Source organism: Zingiber officinale, chromosome 11A (genome assembly GCF_018446385.1).
Source record: "Zingiber officinale cultivar Zhangliang chromosome 11A, Zo_v1.1, whole genome shotgun sequence".
In the NCBI taxonomy this organism is placed as follows: domain Eukaryota; kingdom Viridiplantae; phylum Streptophyta; class Magnoliopsida; order Zingiberales; family Zingiberaceae; genus Zingiber; species Zingiber officinale.
Window position 1 is genome coordinate 85027992 of NC_056006.1, and position 20442 is coordinate 85048433.

General features: G+C 35.2%; 3 protein-coding genes across 6 annotated transcripts; all 3 read right to left on the bottom strand.

The window, feature by feature from the left end:
• Positions 1-78: 78 nt before the first annotated feature.
• On the bottom strand, positions 79-6437 carry LOC122031940 (beta-amylase 2, chloroplastic-like). 2 transcript variants are annotated; one of them, XM_042591172.1, is made up of 10 exons: positions 6289-6437; positions 5678-5992; positions 5498-5575; positions 5175-5378; positions 4358-4552; positions 3351-3515; positions 2886-3146; positions 2057-2275; positions 1136-1355; positions 79-448 (listed from the first exon to the last, which is right to left on the bottom strand). In XM_042591172.1, exons 2-10 carry the CDS (start codon positions 5951-5953, stop codon positions 423-425), a joined length of 1644 nt encoding a protein of 547 aa, XP_042447106.1. In that variant the 5' UTR covers positions 5954-5992; positions 6289-6437; the 3' UTR covers positions 79-422. The 2 variants fall into 2 exon arrangements, with proteins under 2 accessions (XP_042447106.1, XP_042447107.1); XM_042591173.1 differs by lacking the exon at positions 79-448 and having other exon boundaries at positions 862-1355; positions 6289-6431.
• Positions 6438-7002: 565 nt separating this feature from the next.
• Positions 7003-13145, bottom strand: LOC122032431 (probable LRR receptor-like serine/threonine-protein kinase At1g63430). Of its 2 annotated transcripts, none has more exons than XM_042591725.1 (13): positions 12890-13145; positions 12660-12798; positions 12424-12495; positions 12204-12347; positions 11964-12113; positions 10425-10541; positions 10286-10350; positions 9350-9595; positions 9036-9241; positions 8827-8959; positions 8586-8743; positions 8204-8419; positions 7003-7589 (listed from the first exon to the last, which is right to left on the bottom strand). In XM_042591725.1, the coding sequence occupies exons 1-13, from the start codon at positions 12993-12995 to the stop codon at positions 7344-7346; spliced, it is 1998 nt and encodes a 665-aa protein (XP_042447659.1). In that variant the 5' UTR covers positions 12996-13145; the 3' UTR covers positions 7003-7343. The 2 variants fall into 2 exon arrangements, with proteins under 2 accessions (XP_042447659.1, XP_042447658.1); XM_042591724.1 differs by having other exon boundaries at positions 10280-10350.
• Positions 13146-14104: 959 nt separating this feature from the next.
• Positions 14105-19378, bottom strand: LOC122032480 (haloacid dehalogenase-like hydrolase domain-containing protein 3). 2 transcript variants are annotated; one of them, XM_042591770.1, is made up of 9 exons: positions 19193-19378; positions 18962-19084; positions 18788-18870; positions 18619-18702; positions 17204-17279; positions 17025-17097; positions 16643-16716; positions 16354-16447; positions 14105-14580 (listed from the first exon to the last, which is right to left on the bottom strand). In XM_042591770.1, the coding sequence occupies exons 1-9, from the start codon at positions 19299-19301 to the stop codon at positions 14499-14501; spliced, it is 798 nt and encodes a 265-aa protein (XP_042447704.1). In that variant the 5' UTR covers positions 19302-19378; the 3' UTR covers positions 14105-14498. The 2 variants fall into 2 exon arrangements, with proteins under 2 accessions (XP_042447704.1, XP_042447703.1); XM_042591769.1 differs by having other exon boundaries at positions 18962-19108.
• Between the last annotated feature and the right edge of the window lie 1064 nt (positions 19379-20442).

Genomic DNA, 20442 nt, shown 5'->3' on the forward strand with positions numbered 1-20442 from the left:
TGTTTAATTATGTGGCTTATGACAAAGTGCTACAGTTGACAAATTTCTGAATTAGGCTGTGGGACTAGGAGACCTGCCTTTTCTTCAAACAAATAGATGATATATATCGTCAGAATTCAAATGTCAGCATCTCAACATTAATCATATAGTGACATATGAGAAGGCAAAGTGTCGTAGCACCTTTTAATTAATTATGTGAACCCAACAAATGAATGAAATAATTATAGCAAGTCATGCTCCCATCTGAGTTTGGACGGACGTCTTTTTTTATTAATTTTTTTTTTCATGTAGTTGCTACAGTTCGCCTTGCTATGTTGCTCTTTCCACCATTTGTGTCTTTAATCTACTTCTCTCAAATCGAATTTTATTGGGCTTCCAACAAAAGAGAGTGACGCACGGTGAGGTCCTGAAAAATTGTCCAATCAACAAGAGTTGGGAACCCATTCGCCTGCAACATGAGAAGTTATCTAAGTAAAAAAAAAAAAAAAGTCAGTGAAAATTACAGGTCTTATAGAATTTTTAACTCCCTTTCAACAATATAGTGGATAGTGAAAGAGCCATTTACAGCCAGCTCATAGTGGATAGGGTTTGTAAATGAATCAAATTATTCATGAATAGATTTAATATTCAGCTTGATAAATATTCGTTTAATACATATAAGATCAGTTAAATGAACAAACTTGAACAACTCATTAAACTAAATAAACAAGTTTGAACACATATGTTCAGTTGTTCATGAATAATATTTATTAATAAAACTCTTATTAACATACTAAATAAACAAAGAAAATTTTCAAAATCAATAAACAAGTTTGTATTATCAAGCTCAATAATCAACCAAACAACTTTAAAATGTAAAAGTTCCAAACAATCAAACAATCTTGAATTGAAAGTTCGATAATATCTAAAAGAATCAAGCTCATGTCAAGCTTGAACCAAGTTTAAGCACATAAAAAAGCAACAAAGTCAAGCTTGAACAACCATTTCAATGACTTCGTTCATTTTAGGCTCGGCTTGACTCAATTACCTTATCAAACAAATTTGAACATCACAAAGCTTACCTTGGCTCAGCTCGTTTACAACCCTAAATGTGGACAAATCACTATTGCTTCAATTCAGTTATACAAGGACTTACCGTGCATTCGCTGAACAAATCGACTGAATTCTTTGAAGTTATGACTACACATGAGGACTGGGCTCAGCCTGAGGTACGTGAATGATGATAAATGTCGTCCATCTGGATCACTCAATGGCTTAGCGTTATCTAAAATCTTATTATATCCATCCCTATCATAGCAAGGAAGAGCATTTTCACTTGCCATAGGTAAAGAAACATCCCACGCAGCATTTAAGACCTGAAAATAAGGCATATACCTCATGAAAGATATATCTTTGTTCAACTCCACTTATATTGTTACTGATGATAAATATTTTAAAGCGAACTATGAATTTTGCACCAGACATCTACTAAGCAAAGAGAACCTCAAATGGATGACTTAATTTGGCCAATTGCATTGCATGTCAGAACATCTTGCAAATTAATACTAACTAATAAGCATGAGTTTGACATGGTAACCTAATAAATGGATATATCAAGCAATGCACCAACATTATAATTACCAAAAAAATTAGGTAATTGGTAATCAAATGGATGTTTAATTATCAAACTATCAAGCGTATTCATAATCTCAAATTATGATTCAGTTCATCATTGATTGATCATTGGATAACTTACAGTAATAACAAGGTAAGATAACCTTAGTGTATGAACTAAATGAGAATAAACAGCACTGAGTCTTAAAGTGTTTGGTATTCTCAGGGGGAAGAATTAATATAACATCTAGAGAAGAGAATCAGCAACTAAACAACATACAATCTAGGATAAAGTGAAGAAGTTTCACCAGCTATCACAGAGATATAAATTGGAATTGATTGATGTATATTACAACTGAAAGAGAAATTTCAACGTGTTGGAGTCTGTAAACCATAAACGAATAAACACTAAGAATCAAATTTGATGATGCATTGAATGGTTGAACAATCTTTTGAGCCATACCTGCCAGACCAATCCTTCAGGATCTGCCAGTGCTTCTGGAAAGTCTGCTTGCTGATTCAAGGTGCGCAACTCAACGCATGTAAAATTTAGTGTTGCATCATGCTTCTTAAGCATTGAGGCGATTGAAGCATAGCCATCACGGTTGCACGGATTATAAAACCCTGCAGTTAACTCTGCAGCATGGCTGGCAGTTTTGTACCACCAATGGATCCCTGATATCTACATCAGCAAGAAAATGAAGATTCAATTACGAAATGAATAAAAGCGACCTTACAATGATACTAGAAACAAGAATTAATACCCATGAAATGCATGGGTTTTAAGTGCAACAACATCAAAAATCACTTTCCATTTCTCCAATGAGTTGTATGTGTCATCATCACTTTTTAGTCCACAGAAAAAAATATATATATTGGGTTGGCAATCTGATAGAGGTAACAGGTTGAAAGATTTAAGCAAATAAATTCTTAAAATAAAAAAGATAAAAGAACTAATCATATACAAGTAAACTACTTGGTTGAACGTGATATAATTCGCTTTCAAAATGACAGGGTTGGAATTTCAGATTAACATAATAGAAAATCAACTAAAGAAATATTTGAGAAAAAAAACACAGAATAATACTAAGATGTCAGAATTCTCAAATGTTTTCATGAATCTAAAAAAAAACAAAAAAAAAATCTAAATACAGATAAATTTAGTTTGGATACTCGATCCTTCAAGACCAGGCCCTAAATTATCTATATCGTGAGGATTAATAAGAGTCTTCAAGAATAAAGCATAAGCATATATTTAACTATGATGCACATAAGTGATTATGTAGACATACCTTCGTTGAAATCAATGAACCTTCAAATGCTAATTTGGCCAGAGATAATACCACGTCTCCATGATCAATCAAAATTTTCGAATACCAACCTAGAAAGAATCTGCCATATGAATTATCATAATGACCTCCATCACGGAAAAAACCGGTTTCATGAGGCTGGCTGTTATATGAACCAGTATTTTGTGGCACTTTCCCCAACAAAGGATGCCCTCTAGCTTTCGCTGCATCTCTCAAACTTTTCAGCAAATAAGCATCATAGCACTGGAAGGGAGAAACAAAATTCTTAGTTTGATTTTTATGTCACAAAAGTGAATGCAAATTAGCAAAATAAAAGGGCTGCAATTAGCCAACATTTTGATATGACAACTTCGGAAATTAATGACTGAAATGATAAGATTGAGTACATTATAAATTTTCATCTGTTCATGACTCCAAAAATGGAAGGAAAAATTTCACAAGTGCTACCTGAAATTCTCCAATTCCTGGATATCTCCAGCCATGCTTTGCAGGATAAGATGGGTAGCGTAGTTCTCCGCAAGGCCCTAATCCAATCTGAAGCTCAGATATAGTGCCATCTTCAAATAACTCATCAAACTCTACACGGAAGCTTCGCATATAATCAAAATAAACCTATAAGAGGTTTATTCAGAAATATCTCCAAACAGGTTAAATCATCAGTATTTGATGGATATATATATATATATATATATATATATATATATATATATATATATTTGCAAATCTAGGGCAGGACAAATGCAGTAAACAACATCCAAACACTTCCCTAAACAAAACCACATAATTAAGCCATTTTTCAATTCATAATCAACAACGAGGAATCTACTTCCTCTTACAGAAATGAAATTCTAAATCGAACAAAAGAGAATTTAAGAAGCTCTTGTTGACAACATCTAAAATATTTTCTGTAAAATGATTCTTGATCAGATTCAAGAATTGGATTCATTCTTCCATGTATAATTCTACTTGGATTCATAGCTCTTGAGGCATGAGAACATGAGATTTTTTCTATTCATGTCCCAGCTGCTCCCTTCTCTCGTAGATCAATCTTCTGGAACAAAAGAATTTCTTCTATCCATTTTAAAGACTAATTCTTGATGCAAACCAAAAATTATAGGATTATTGATTTCTGATAAAGATTTACTGCGCACTAAAAAGCTTTCAAAACATTCTTTTAGATGACTCATTTAAAACACCATCACAAGATGCTGTTCCATTATATGAATCCTATGATTCAGGTTGGATCTTCCAAACCAGTGGTAGCATCATCTAAATGGATTTATTTTGTTCATATTGCATGTTTGCATCATCTATAAAGATACTTCCTAGTGACTAAAATAATAGCACAAAGGAAATGTAGAACGCTCTTGCAGCAACATATCATTCAAACAAATTCTGATTTAACTATGCCAAAATACTGTATGAAGAACATGAAGAAGAACCTAATTATGTACCTCTACTGCTGTTCGGCCATATAAGATTCTCACTCTGTCAATTCCCCAAGAAAGGCATTCCATATTGTGTCTCCCTTCTCTATCTGTGAAAAAAATGTCTGGATTGTTGTTGCCAATTTCAATCACCCATTGTGGCAAAGGAATCCACACATCATCACCAACATTACCTCCACACTCATGAAATGACATGACGACCTAGATGATATTTGTTGACAAAAGACAATTCTAGTTTCAAGAACATCCAGAAAGAACAAGGATGAGCATCAAAGAGAAACCATAATCTAGCATATCATATAGATTCAATTTCTTGCTAGTAATTTAAGCATGATACATCATAATGACAGTTTAAACATTAAAATCACTGAGACATGCCATGAAAGTTCTTCAATACCCAATTGTTATATTGAAGAAAAACAATACTGTACATCAGTAGTTTATATAACCCAGTTGGTAGCAAACCATTAACATTTGAGATTATAGATGAGTTTAGGAGCTGGTAATCAACAACACATGAATTATGTAGCCAAAAGATGCATAGGAACTCCTCTAATAATGGAAAGTGAATTCATTCAAAAGCTGTATGAAGCTTCAATATCCAAAGTCCTCAAATTAGTGAAGCAGGAAAGGTTAGGAATAGTGTAATGTAATTTTATTCAAATCCATAATGATGTAGCATCATCAGCAATGCTCTTTAGCTTATAATACTAAACTACGCATAATCAGAAAATTTCAGCAACCAAAATCAAGATATTTGCATGACAAAACAAAAGGACACAAAATTTGTTAGAGATGACAACCAAAAGGCAGGCATATATACCTGGAGCTTAAGCTTCAGTTGTCGTACAATTTGAAATAGTTGTTTATACCCACCCCAATTGTAGATTCTAGGTGCAGAAGCCTCCACAATTCCCCACCAGCAGTCAACCATGACACCATCTACATTGATGGATTTTAATGCCCTCAGTTGTTCCAATAAGATCTCTGGATATGCCAGCTTGCCTTGATTATCAATGACATCAAGCTATAATACTCCTCGACACAAAATAGTAAAATAAGCACAAAGATAATAAGAATGGTGATGATTTATTAGCGGAATCTAATCTACCAAGAAAAACCCAATTGTTGGAATAAGTAACTCACGGGTAGCATCACGTACACTGGGATATAAGATGTGCCGGCAAAACAACGCTCCTCAATCTTCTGAGAAACATCGATTGCCTTGAAGCGAAAGGGAAACCCACCAATTTAATGAACGTGAAAAATTTTAAAGAAAAAAAAAAAGAAAAGAAGAAAATGACAGAAGGAGAAGAAAGCAGGCACCTGCTTGTCATCATCGTCGTTTTCCATGAAGGAAGAAGAATCTCCCTTCGGCTTGTCACCGAATTGATTGAATTTTGCTATCGAGATGGCACTGTGGCACCGTCGGTGGCAGATAAGGTGGGGAAAGGCCGAAGCACTCCGTAGACGGACAGAGCGGCGGCCCTCCACGGAGCGTCGTGCTCGGCAACGGAGAGATGCAGAAGTTGGAAATGAAACAACAGGCAGCCTCCCAAGTGGAACGGAGTAGAAGCCGGCGCAGGGGGCTGGCTGTGGCATCTTTGCTCCAGGGAACTCCTTGTGCCGGAAGCGATGCACCTAAAAGTTTTTATATTAAATATTAAGATTACAAAAACTAACGTTTTCTCCGGCAACTTTAACGGATCTTATACTGGCATTCCTATTTTTCCCCATGAACTTACACATTTGATTCTCACTTCAACATAAACAAACTAGATAGTTGACTAATTTGTCTCAACAAGAACCCTAAGAATCATCGGAGAAAACATCACGAAATCAACGAATCTTGTGAAAATCCGCAAGAATCGAAGTTTCACATACTCAGATAATCAGGCGAGATGAAAGGAAGAAGAAAGAAAAGGCAAAAAATTTGCAAGCGGAGGAAGCAACGAGCAGATGTAGGGATGGAGAGATATATGTTTGACAAGGAAGAGGCTTCAAGAAATGTGAGGCGAAATCACGAACCCTTCGCTGCTCCTGCTCGCCGGAGCTGCGGCGTGTGACGACGTGCCGTGTCCTAGCGGCAAACCAGTGCTTTATCACAATTTATTGTATTTAGTAATATTAGCAATTAGAAAATAATTGAATATTAATGACAAGGTTAAAGTTTTAACCAATGCAATGTTTTTTAAATTTCGTAAATTAAAGGAAAATTTTAATTCTTAAACACAAATAGTTTATAATTAATAATTATACAACAACCACCTACAATAACCTAACATTATCCCAACCGATAACAACCAACAATTACATCATTAAATTCTACACTAAATCAATTTTATTTTATTTTATTATTACTAACTAAAGCACCTTACTTTCTCTGTAATATTCTCTCTCTAATAATTATAAAAAATCTAAATTTTAATTTGATAGATTTGAAATATAGTTCAATCAAAAATTGCATTTTATGATTTTACATAAATTTAATATAGACACACATTTGACTTTCACTTTGAAATAAATAAATTATCTTAGTTTGTATTTAAAAAAAAAAAGCTTAATTTTATTTTTAACTCAATTTGTAAAATAATCTTATAAATTGCTATTTAATAAATTGTGTTTATCATAATGATTTGACTCATTCAGACTTGGCCAAATCATAATAAAATTTCAATAGTTGCATAAGAGTGATCCAACATAAAACATTAACTAGCCATTCGATACACACGCAGCTATATATAATACATATGAGCTTTAAGCTTCAAAGGAAAACACTCTCCTCTCTCTCACACAAACACACACATTGCATGAGCTTTAACGTAACCAAACAATGAAGGGTATACAACAAAATCTTGAGTGTCATGCATCCACTTCTGCTTCAGCAGACATGCACAATTGTATATCCAACTCTAAGGGGATAATAAATGACAAAAATAAAGCTGAAACAAGGTATTTCGTATGGGTTATGTAGTTTTACATGGAGGGAGTACTAGGAAGACAGAGCTAGCTCAGCCCATGCCAAAGGAGACTCCTTGAGAAGGGCAGCTACTGACAGATCAATTCCATTCTCCAACACACCGCTTATTATTTGCATTGAAGGTCGCTTCGTTGGATCCGGTTCGATGCAGAGGCTAACCACACTGCATATAACCGCAAGATCTTCAGACTTCACGTTTTTCAGTTCAGGGTCTGCTAGTTTTCCTATGTCTTCTGGGTTCTGAAGGTATGCAGGGGCCTGCAGTTAATAGGAAGACTTTGAGCAATTGCTGCAGCTATTCAGTAATCTAGAAGAACGATGAGCAGAGATATATCATGAATCTATTAACAAGCACCAATATATACGAAGCAGAATGCTGCATGAATCTTACTGCATATATGTTGAATCATACGAAAAGGAAAATGTTTTTATAGAAAGGAACATAGAGTCTTCCATGAGCCAGATTTGATGTCCTGACATTTGATACTTGTGTGATAGAAAAATGTTCGAATTGTCAGATTGACATATTTCTAAATGATAAACCAGCAAAAGACCTACCCAAGGTATTATACTGTTAGCTGGAATTAGCGATATACAGCAACATGCAATGCTATGTTTTCCTGGTCGATAGGGAATGAGGTAACTGAAGCAGGAAATACAATATTTCAACTTTGCCGGGACAAGAGTATGGTTGAGTTGAAGGGTTCATTGAGGATTGAGTTGCTAAACTACATGGAATAGGAAAATACAGAATTATATAGAAAGTAAGAACTAAAATGATAAAAAATAAATAAACTGTGGTTTTGTGATCTTCCTGTCTGTTCCAATAGTATGATGCCCTATCTAATAAAATTTCCTAATATGTGAATTACCCAATTTATCAGACACCCTCTTTCTTTGCAATATGGAGGCCTTCCACTGATTATTTCCAGCAAAAGCACTCCAAAAGCAAATATGTTTCCTTGTATTTCCATCTCTAGTTGCTCAAGAGAAAAATTGTATCCTGGAAGGAAGCCTCCACTGGGAATGTAACCAGAATTCGTCTTGGATTTTGAGAACAAAATTTTCCAGCTTTCAAGCTCAACCAACTGCAAAAGTAAATGCAAAAAGGTTCATCGTTGATATATCATAATAATATAAGAATGTCAAAAGAAACCAAATTAATTAGCAGTCTCAGTTTAAAAAACTGCAAGTTTGTGTTTGGACTTGAAAATTGTCACATTTGGAAACTACAACACAATAAGGATTCCATACCTTTGGAGAAAAATCTTCAGTAAGATATATTGTATTTGAGCTCAATTCAGACAATACAAATGGTGGCTGAAGCTCTGTGTGCAAGTACCTCAGTCCCCGAGCAACACCTAGAACTATTTTCATGCGTCTGATCCAAGATAACTGAGATCCATCACCATCTAGATTTTAGAAGTGCTATCTCAAGTTAATTTTTAAGCATTCTCATATTCACATAAGTAGGAAAGTTTGTTGTCACACTTACAGTGTAAATGCTCATATAGTGTCCCGTTAGATGCATAATCAAGCACCAACATCCTTGAAAAAGGTTCACTTTCTTTGCAATAGCCAAGTAACTTTGCTATGTTCTCATGATCCAGTCTAGCTAGATCTACTACCTGAAAACATAAAAGTCACATTTTCAACTGAAAATTCTCATGCATCTTGGAATATATTTTCACCACCTTCAACTACCTTATTATCAAATGATTGCTGGAGATAGTTTGTCCATTGGTCTTCTAAGATGCATGATGAGATAACAGCAGCTTCAGTTAAATCCTTCATTGTCCCTTTATAGACTATACTATGTGAAAAAGTGCCAATTATATTGCTGAAATCCTCACAGGCTATTTCAAGTTCCTGCCGGCTAAACCTCAGGACATTTTTTAATATGTCGCCATCTATTTTTTAAATAAATTAGACATGTCAAATATGAGTTTTTTAAACAGTGTTATACAACTTTGCAGTTATTTTGAAGACATAAATGAGGTCTGAGATGCAAGCCTTACCTATTGACATCCTTCTACCATCCTTCCAACTTTTAGCTTTTTTGCAATGGATTTTCTTAGAAGATTTTAGCTTACAAGTCCTAATTGCAGTGCCGATTCCTGTGATAATGCAGACAACTATAAGAACTCCAGTGGTGGCCTCCAGAATCTGAAGCCATTCTGGTTGTTGTGGACTCCGATGCATATTCCCTGTGGTAGACTGTTTATTTGTCTGCTTGGTTATTGCCTGGTTTTTATTGGAAATACCTAGCTCAAAAAATTGATATTATCATTTAACAGCCTCATAACAGAGATTATTCTGAAACTTAGATAGTACTTTCATGTTAGAAATTTTTAAATAGGGATGTTCTACTTCAAATTGAATGGAAAGTTTTTCACAATCAAGCTATGCAGAAGAATTACCAAGCAGACAACAGTAAACATGGAATATGCATACAGATTATAGAGTGGGGAAACAGAGATCTGTCAGTAAATAAGGGCATTTTTGTTCATGCTAATAACTGATTTTATTTTTTGCCATTCCTGCTTTTTTTAGAATGTTTGTAAAGCAAAAGAGGATTGTGATCACCACTGGTGTCAAAATATTTAAAATATAGATAGTTTAATCAATTACACATATCATTATGGTTCAATCTCTTTTTAGAAGGTTAGAATTGCCACCAAAGATGCAACAGACAAGGAGAGGAAGAACAACATAGTTGTTGCATTTATATGAGTAATCTGCAATTTTGTCATGCCTGTTAGTCTAGATATAGCAAGTGATTATGAATTTGTCAAGCTACTTAACCTAAGATGTGATTTCCTTTTTTATAAGAATGACAGATTCTAAGGGATGGATAATCTAAAATGCAAGGAGAGGTTAAAAATTTTCTTTTGATCAAAAATGTCTAATTTCTTTTGTCAAACGTAATCCAGAAAAGGAACTGGTACCAGTACATAATTGAGGAGTCCGCTGCGGAACTGAGTATTTATCTCCAAAACAGTTTGCTTGGAAGCTTGACCTGCACATGGATCCAAGAATTTACCAAGTTGAGCTAAATAAGATAAAAGGCAAAATTAAGATAATATTAAATACCTTGGAAGGTACTTTAAGCATGATGGTATTTGTCCGATCAAGAAGTTGTAGGAAAAATCTCCCACTCTTAACTTTGCTGAATGGCAAAGGGCGCTGCTTCTGTTATCAGATGTATGCCTAATTAAAATAAAAGGTAAATATCAAATATTTAAGGATAACACGTCTTAATTGTAATCTTTTAGATGAACCCAATATCTCAAAATGTAAACAGTGATATAGCTGTATATATACACATATATGTTGTTAGTACATATGTAAAGAATGTTCAAATTATGTCCAAGTTTGCCTTAGATAGCAGCATTAGCCTTTTCTTTTTGGTTCACCAATCGTAGTTTTGCAAGTATATGCATACAAACTTTAACTAGAGTGCAAATATGGAGTTAGCACTATAAAAGACTAAGCATCATAAACTTCTGGCACAGGGTCATTCCAAAGTGTGATTATTGAAAATTATTTGTGACAATACTAATAATACTAAATATGCCAAAAAAGGAAACATAATGCTCTTGAAAAGAAAGCAAAGAAATTGATTAGATTTAACACATTCTTCATATATATGGTACAGGTTTTGATTATCCAATGGAAATTATGCAAAATGCAGTGGATAGTCATAAAAGGGGAAAGAATAAAATCAAAACCAATACACGTCTGATATTTATATCTCTATGTTATTTTATTGTCAAAATATTATCAGTTTGATCCTATAAAATTATGATGATTCTAAGAATTTTCTCTTGATTCTGTACTTTGGCTGAAAAAATGAGCTCCTGAAAACCAAGATAGCCGCTATAGACTTTCACCTCATTTAAGACAATGGCATATTCAAATGTCATCAAAAATGATTTCACTGTCACAACATGACATCAAGAATGAATTCACCATCATAAAAGATTCAGTAAGTGATAGATTCCAATGTAAAGCAATTTCAGTCTCAGTAGTCCAAACCTTGTAATTTATTGTGGTTATCTTGATTTTCGATCGTGCGGGATACCATGTTTATATATTCAGGGATTAAATATGGCTGGCAATGGATACGATTTTAGTGAACTTTAACAATCTCCTGATAGTTATCTCGATTTCTTGTTCCACTCATTTCCATTATTTTTATCATGATGTATATGAACATTAATGTAGCAATTTATATGAACAGGTTTTATGTTTCAAGTTTCAACTAAGCCTTCCCATAACAAGTTTGCCAACTGAAAAATAACTGCAAAAAATTTTCAACAATTACCAAGAGAAATGTTCATATTGATTGGATCAACTAAGTTAAAAACAAACATAAGGTCATTTTTCATTGTTTATTCTCCAGTTGTATATGTCCATACAAACAACAACAACAACAACCAAACTTGTCCTACTAGGTGGGGTAGTTGTATATGTCCATGAAGTGAGAAATAATGTATAAGAATATTTTCCTGTAAAAAGACATTGTCGATAACGTGGAGAAGTTTTAATAATATCTTATCCAAGAAACAGAAGTTTAGTAGCCATAGCATTTGAAGAAAATAAACAAAAAATAATAAACATATAACTTACATTGCATGTAAAGTTGCTGAGAAATTTGACATTGTAACTCCTGGAATTTGTCCCTCAAGCCTGTTCCTGTCTAATCGCAACTCTACAAGATTCTTCAACTTACCAAGTTCTGGAGGTATCTTACCAGTCAAACCATTGGAATGAAGATCTCTAAAAAGAGAAGAAAAAGGGAAGCCAATTAACGCAAATTAGCCACCAAATTCACTAGTGTTCAAAATCCAAGCAGTGATTACTTCGTACAATTTTGTGACGGCAGTTAATTCTCCAAGCATAGGAGGTATAGGACCAGTGAGTCTATTTACACTCAAATCTAACAGAGTAAGGTTCTTCAGCATCCCTATTTCCGTTGGAATTGCACCTAAAAGCAAGTTATTTCTCAAATGCCTGCAGAATGACAGCTAATCTTCAGAGGAAGGCACGTAACACGAAGAACTAGGTCACAAGAAACAAAACCACATACAGTTCTTGCAAGCAACCGAGATATCTAAGTTCTGGAGTGAGAAATCCTTTCAATGACGACCCCGAAAGTTTTCTGCAAAAATGAAGATACAGTTCCGCACTTCACATACTGAAACAGAAATTTCCTCAAAAAAAAACACTAATAGAGGATAATTGCAAACATGCTTTTTCCAAGATAAAGAGGAAACCGAGATCTAAGAAAGAGTGAAGACTCCAACAAAGCGACAGATGTCTTACAGGGAAACAACGCAATCCCGATTCGCGGAGCAGGCAACGCCAGTCCAATTGCAAGGACTCCCATCGAGGGGATTCCAGTCGGCGAGAGCCGACAAAGGATCCTCAAACGCAGCGCGTTTAAATGCAGCCAGCGCAGAGACTACGAGGAACAACAGTTAATCCCGACATTATCTCAAAAAGACAACAAAAAAAAAAAAACGAGATCATTCGGATCAGAACAAGATACTCACTTTCATAGGCAGGGAAGGAGTAGACTTGAGCGAGAAACACCTCCCATCTGAAAGCAACAGCGACAACAGAAGCAACAAGAAACTGAAGCCCAACCGATCTCTTCATCCCTTAGCAAAGACCAGATTCGAAAGCGTCCATGAAGATGAAGGAGAAGCAAAACAACAATTGCCACCAGGTTGGTGGCTGCGGAGGTGCGCTTTAAAAAGAGCCGCAGGCCAGAGAGTGCAGAGCGATTCTTTTCTTGCTGGTTCACGGTCTACTATTTAAGAGACAAAAGCATTCCTTCAAGGGTGTTTAGGTGAAACTCCTGTCTAGTCATTCATTCATCAGTTCACTCTTTAAGTATTGTGACCTCGCGGGCTGGATCAGTTGGAAGGATGTTTGACATTAACAACAGAGATTCAAGAGTCGAGAGTCGTCAGCTGCACACGGATGTAAAATCTTGGTCTGCTATGTTTTAAATTCCACTCGACCCCCAGTCACTTTTCCTGCTCAGCTTAACTATGATTTATCCCCTCTGAATATCTGTAGGGCCGGACTCAGGGATCGTTAAGGTGACAGTTCCATCTTTTACAACTCTTTAAGTATTGTGTATTAAGCTTTTCAATACTACTATACATTCATGAGTTCACTCTCAGTATTGTGGCAACGGATCGATACAAGGATCGACTTATTGCCTTATGAAAATGTTGTGACTGACTGATTATGACTTCGGATCCCACTGTTGTTGCCTTTAAGGCAGCATGTGAGCAGACCGCATGACCACCCTCTTCACTTCCTCGGTCCGGTCCTTGTTAATTTCTCTGTGCAGTACGGAACGAAACATTAATTCGATTATTTTTTGGGTGGAGCAGCTGAAGTAAGTAGGTGGACGCTGTGGAGTGCAATAAAACAATAGTCATAATGCGATCCAACAATCCCCATGAACCATCGTTTTCTTTTTTCTCTGAAGCAAAACAGTAGATGCGCTGTTCCTTTCACGCCTGTTGCTGTTTCCACTCTCAACTCACTTGCTAAGGTTGCAAGCTCAGTCAGCACCTATCGACGTGAACTACAAGCTCCGAGTCCTGACTGCCAGATTACCTGGTAGCTATCTCATCCCTTCGCTTCCAAGTCAAGGTAGGACAGAGGAAATTATTTTTGTTCTTGAGCAATAACTTTCACTTGATCTTAATATTGGCATTTTAAGAATGAAGTTAGGAGGAAAATAGATGGGGAGAGAAAGATGTGCAAAATTGCACATATCATACACATGCTTTCTTTCCGCTCATGTAAACTGAGCTTAAGTTTCACAAATTGTTAACTCAACACAATTTAGACTTTTACATTGTAAATATTGGCCATATTGGCTCAAAGGACAATTGAGTTTAGGTTGAGTCGATCAAGTCTAATCGACCAAGGAGAATGATCTAAGCAACAAGGATAAATCGTCGTTACCAGCAGTCTTGGATTCAATACGACGCAAGTAAAAAAGAGAAAAAAGGCAAACAACCTAGTGATGCTTCCTGCTTGAGCAAAATAGCTTAAAAGCTGGAGTTCGTTTATCTTCAGAGTGAACTTAAGGGAAAGATACAGCGTCATCAGTGGAAATAAGCCTGCAAGCTTCAACTATTCAGTTTCGCCAATGGAATCTGACTTCAGAATCCGAGCAGTAATTTCGCCAAATGATTTCACATCTAATCCCCACAACCTGGAAAGGATCCCAAACCATGTCATGTTTCAGCCGATGAGCACGAAGCTATCATTTTGATTGTGACATTAGAACCATCAAAATAATCCAGAAATAACATGACGAAGAAAATGGAAATTAGTCACTAGTTATTGGCGGAAATCCTAAAGCTTGTACCTCACTGTTGAATTTTCCCATCGGACACATTTTAGTTTTTTGATGAACAGGTACCTTCTCTCATTACACACCATAAATAATCCTAGTTCAGTGCACTAAAACTCCTCTTCTTTCCAATTACTTTGATGATCAAAATTCACTCATTTTTAGAAGAAAGAAAATACTAGTGAATTTATAAGAACGAAAGATAAATTTGAGTATAAGCAGATCATCAAGGAGTTTAAGTTCAAAAACTAGATAACTCTAATCATGTTAATTTTGACAATAATTTGATACCAGAAACTTAAAATTTGAGTTAGAGTGGGCAACTACTTTTGAATTAAAATGAGCCATAACAAGTTACAGCAAAAAAAAAAAACAAAAACAAAGCTCCTTGATGGTCTAAGTAATGTCATTTTGATTTGAAAATCCTACCAGACTTCTTGGGAGTGAGATGAAATACTTGGATGTTTTTGAGTTGAAACAATTTATCAAGAAGTTTTAGCACCAAAATATATTATTTTGATTAGCAATCATACATGAGGCTGTCTGAGAGTCACAACTAGAGTGTTCAAGCATTTTCAAGTTGAAAAAAACGAGAGAACCTTTTCAGTTCAAAATGATTAATCCTCTTGATAGGCTAAAATAAATAATTTTAGCAAAAAAGGACTTTTTTCAACTCGGAAACAACACTCCACTTGGAGAACTTGGGAAAAACTATGGTAATAGAATATTTAGTTGCAAATGATCAATCACACTGATGACCCAAAAATATCATTTTGGCCAAAAAGGACTCATTTATGTAAAAAAATACATATTCTTTCCAACTGAAATACTTGAGCACTCCACCTGAGACTCTAGAACACAATATAATTTTTAATCAAAATGATATATTTTGAGTTATTTAATTTTTAATCAAAATGATATATTTTGAGTTATTTTTGTCACAACTCCTTAATAACTTGTTTCAACACAAAAAAACATCTAAATACTCCACATGAAACTCTCAAGACACCTATAATACGATTTTTTTTCTAAGACCCCCAAGGAAGCATCTCTAGTATGATGTTCTAGCAAAATTACAAAATCTTGGTTGTCAAGGAGATTTTGGCCAAAAGCTCCCCAATGATCCGGTTAAACTTAAATTTTCCAAGTATACCTTTCCTTCTTTCGGAAACACTAGCATATACATTTTTTAACAATGAATAAATTTTGACCATTAAAATAATTGAAAAAGAAAGAGATGTAATTTTGTTGAGGTAGAGGTATTTTGAATTTGTGGAAAGAAAAGGGGTATGAGTATGAGGAGTGAATGGGAAAAATTAAAAGTGGGGAGTATGATTTTGGGAAATCGGCCTAGTTATTTGACCAAGTAGTTAAATTCCTATGGTATATAACAATAAAATATCCCTAGACTGCAATAGGGTTAAAGGAAAAGAGAAGCGTTTGCCATGAATTGGAAAATTAAGCCCCACTGCTTGTTGCCACTTTTCAAGATTTTTTTTTCTGATAAGTGAATAAAAGGGCCCAAGGATACGTCAAGCTAGTAAACTGAAATAAAATTCCCCTTTCAAGATGCATCGAGTCCCAAATTGGTGTTATATTGATTCTGGAAATCTCCAAAATTGTTCCACTTACCAGCAATCAATTCCAATGGAGTTGGCACCATCTTTGTCTGCCTTTTCATCATCTCCAACATGTATCACCCTGCTAGAATTCACGCCAATTTTATCTGGAAGAAATAAAGAGAATAAGGATTTTAGATGTAAACTAATAAATTCTTAGATGGCAAAATGATTTCTAGCACACGCACAACATATCTTCATGTTAAAGAAGAGATTGTGTATGAAGGTATATGTTGTTTAGGAATAGTTCATTAATGAAGAAGACTGATGCCTAATTAATCGAAAACAGTTCATTTTTGTACCAAGAGCTGCTCTGAATATCTCTGGAGAAGGCTTCTCGAACCCACCCTCAGAAGAGACAATGATAGCATCAAAACTATCAGATAAAGGTAAAAGAATCATTAGCATAAATGCAAAAGTATACAAATCATAAAGTTAAAATATTATGCACAAACTTTGACCAGACATTTCCATCATACAATGGTTAATTATCACTTAAACTAAGATGTCATGGATGCACTTCAAGCAGCCAGGCTGCCAAATGGTAAAAAAGAAAAATCAAAGCAAAATTCCTTTGTGTTCAAGATGTTACTAATGTGTCTAACTAGTGTATGATCATATTGGATAAAGGATAAACAATCAATCAACAGAAGGGAATTGGACAATGTGAAATTTGCAGCTTACAGCTTTGAAACATTGAGTTCATTCAACAGTCTGCGCAAGCGAGTATCAAAATTGGAGACAACTGCCAGCTTAACTGGAAATTAAAAAAAAAAAAAAAAGGTTAAAAATTCAAGGATCATTAAAACATGTTCTTGGGTTTAGAATGAAATAAAATGGAGAAGATACTTGGCTTATATGACCTCCAGCATCTTTCAAGAGACACATTGCTTCGTATGCCCCATGTGGTAAGTGCCATGCATCACCATTTGCAAAATACTAGCAAAATCCATTTACTTAAATCAACTTGTTTAAATTTATGAGAGATGAGAAAGATTTATGATGTGTTAAGAAGAGTAGATAAGCAAACATACTTGTGACAAACAAAACAAAAGAAACCTCATGCAACTGAAATTTAAATGATATTTGGTTGGATAGATCCATAAATGACACACATGCACTCATCCTTCTGACATTCAAGCATCAGTAGCCAAACCTGGCTAAAAAACATCTCCTAATGCAGAATACATGGTAACAATAAAAATAAGCTGCAGTTTTATGAGATTTCACATGCCTCAGTTAGCACATCTACTCTGCTTAAGCCACAAAATTGACTTTAAAAATTCAACAGAATGGTCTGTTGAACTTATCAAAATTTAAGTCTTGACGTCCAAACACACAACACCAATAAACTAAATCCAACCAAGATTATAAAGTCAAGAAACTTCAAAAAGTTTGTTACCTAGAAAGTAAAATTTCCTGGTCCAGGCAGGTAATGCAATTTAAATGCGCTACTTGTTAGGACCTTTTCACACTATCGTATTAAAATTTCCTTTACAAGTCTAGATGGTAGTATGGTACAGTCAAAGTGCTAAGGGTTGTACCCAAGCCAATGCAAGCTTCATGTGCACAGACATGTTTGTTAGAAAAATAAACAAGTTCAAGCTCATATCTACATTTTGCATTCAAACATGTCTATTAAAACCTCAAGCTCAATATTAACCAAGCTCAAATATTTGTGTTCAAACTTGTTTATCAAAAATCTTGGCAAGCTCTATCAGGGACAAGATTGTTCTTACAAGTTAGCTAATGAGTTAATACCCGAGCCAACAGATGGAACTTTTTATTTATTCATTTGTACATATTATAGAAAATTAAGAATCTTAAATTTTGTAAAATATCAAAAAGTATTATCCTCAAATAGTAGCATAAATATATACATGTAATGGATTTTTCTTATATATCTGAATGGGAAACTAGAGAAATAAAATCATAAATGGCCCTTCAACAAGTTTGTTCACGAATATATATGGGCATTCACTGGTCAAGCTCACTAGTTTCAAACTTCTTTATTAATTTTGTTGGTCTTAAAAGTATACGTCCAAGCTTTTGTTTCGGTACATAATGAACATAAATGTGCTCTTAATGAGCCAACTATCGAACTTGTTCATTTTTTTTTTTATTTACAGACCTAAGGGTGCCCTTTTGTGTTCTTCGTACCAGTGTCAAAGCGTGGTATATCTTTTTCTCTGTGTTTGTTTCCGTAAATTATTTGTCTCACATTATTTGTAACCAATAATGTTAGTTCCAGAATTGACTAGTCAATTAAGATTCTCACCTCATAAACCTCTTCAAAATAACTGTTATCACTGAAACCAGTGGCTTCGGACACAACCAGCTTCCAGAATGCCCGTCCGTCTCCCTGGCCTTTCAAATTCCATTAAGAGCGCTCACAACATGCGTGCACGCAGCTCTCCGCAAAAAAAAAAAAACAAAAAGGGTAAAACCTGATAGCGAAGCTTCTCTGGCCATGGAGCTGAAAAAGCCCTTCTGAAGCCCTTCTTTATCTCCGCCTCTGTCGTGCTCAACCCTGAAAAAGTTAAATATCAGAAAAATCAAATTAGATAGTTATATAGAATTGAAAATTAGTTTGCTCTCATGAATCGTGAGTAGAGGATTACCATATTTCCTCCCAATTGAGGCGTATGTTTCCTCCACGGGCCTTGCCAGTTGAAGAAGCGTGCCGCCAGCGTCCAACAGGAGCCCGTCATACGCCCTAGATACCCTATGATCATCCATGGAAGCTGCACAGAGGACATGGATCTTCGCTGTCATCCAATCCGGTGTGATCGAGAAGGAAAGAAAAAATGAATCCATGAACAATTGGACATGTAACTAGATGAAAAGAAAACCTGAGCCGATCTCCGTCCAACGCCGGCGAGTCTGAATGGTAGTTCTGCCTCTGAGAAGGCTAATGGATGTAGCAGGAGACCAGCAACGCATCCGGGAGAAAGCTTCCATTTCTGAAGGCTAATGGATGTATCAGGAGAAGGGCGTCAACAAGCCGCCGGCCGAGCTGGTCTGTTTACTTAATTAGATATGTTAAAATACGGCAATTTACCAAAGCGTGCAGGTAAAGATCTGAATTTATCAAAAGACGTACGTTACTTTAACATTTAACAAAATACGTACCTTTTTAAATGCATTTTCTATTTTACCCTCATGATAATTTAACTTTTTCTACCGCTTTTCTCCACTATTTTTTTCTCTTTCTTCGCTTTTTTTATCGACACGTAGAAAAAAAAATATGAATAACATTAGTCCCCGAATCTTTTAATAACATTTTAATATATTTGAAGAAGCAATAAAAAATAATGGACATCATATTTGAAATCCTTGCAACATCAGAAATCTATAGGAAGAGCTCCGATTGGACCCATTTCAGTTTCTATGGATTTCTGATGTTGCAAGGATTTCAAATATGGTCTCCATTATTTTTTTTTGACTTTTCATATATGTTAATATATAAAATCAAAGAACCGGCAAAAAAAAAAACCACTTTGGGCCTGATATGATTCCATATCAGGCCCAACGTGGGCCTGATATGGAATGACCTAACTCTGCTCAATCTACACTAGGACCCCAGGCACAGTCAACCTTGCAAAGTTCTGCACATATAAATGGATTCAACATCTCGACAATGCTCATGGCAATAGTTAAGAGAATCCATAATTGGGTTTGTAGTACAATTCTATACCTGTGGGAAGAACCTTTCAAAGATAATTCTGTAGTAGTAGACTTCTTTTGTAGTTGGTATGTTGTGTGGATATATGTTCTTTGCATTTTGCATCATTTTCTTAGGCACCAGAAGTAATTTTCCAACAATTAGCTCATTCTATACCGATTGGACCCATTTCAGTTTCTATGGATTTCTGATGTTGCAAGGATTTCAAATATGGTGTCCATTATTTTTTTTTTACTTTTCATATATGTTAATATATAAAATCAAAGAACCGGCAAAAAAAAAAACCACTTTGGGCCTGATATGAGTACATATCAGGCCCAACGTGGGCCTGATATGAGTCCATATCAGGCCCAAACTGGCCTTTTTTACCGAATCTTTGATTTTATAAATTAACATCTATGAAAAGTCAAAAAAAAT

Bases quoted from the DNA above. Each gene is read 5' to 3' on its own strand.
- LOC122031940 (XM_042591172.1), bottom strand. From the start codon at position 5,953: ATGCCACAGCCAGCCCCCTGCGCCGGCTTCTACTCCGTTCCACTTGGG. The intron at 2,276-2,885 runs GTATGTCTACAT...TTGCTGATGTAG, and splicing joins GTTCATTGATTTCAACGAAG to ATATCAGGGATCCATTGGTG. The intron at 449-1,135 runs GTAAGTCCTTGT...CTCATGTTGCAG, and splicing joins ATTTGTTCAGCGAATGCACG to GCGAATGGGTTCCCAACTCT.
- LOC122032480 (XM_042591769.1), bottom strand. From the start codon at position 19,301: ATGGAAGCTTTCTCCCGGATGCGTTGCTGGTCTCCTGCTACATCCATT. The intron at 16,717-17,024 runs GTAAGCTGCAAA...TTTATCTGATAG, and splicing joins GAACTCAATGTTTCAAAGCT to TTTTGATGCTATCATTGTCT. The intron at 14,581-16,353 runs GTAAGTGGAACA...GATCCTTTCCAG, and splicing joins TCCATTGGAATTGATTGCTG to GTTGTGGGGATTAGATGTGA.
- LOC122032431 (XM_042591724.1), bottom strand. From the start codon at position 12,995: ATGAAGAGATCGGTTGGGCTTCAGTTTCTTGTTGCTTCTGTTGTCGCT. The intron at 9,596-10,279 runs GTACCAGTTCCT...TTTTTGAGCTAG, and splicing joins GACTCCTCAATTATGTACTG to GTATTTCCAATAAAAACCAG. The intron at 8,420-8,585 runs GTATGGAATCCT...TTACTTTTGCAG, and splicing joins CTGAAGATTTTTCTCCAAAG to TTGGTTGAGCTTGAAAGCTG.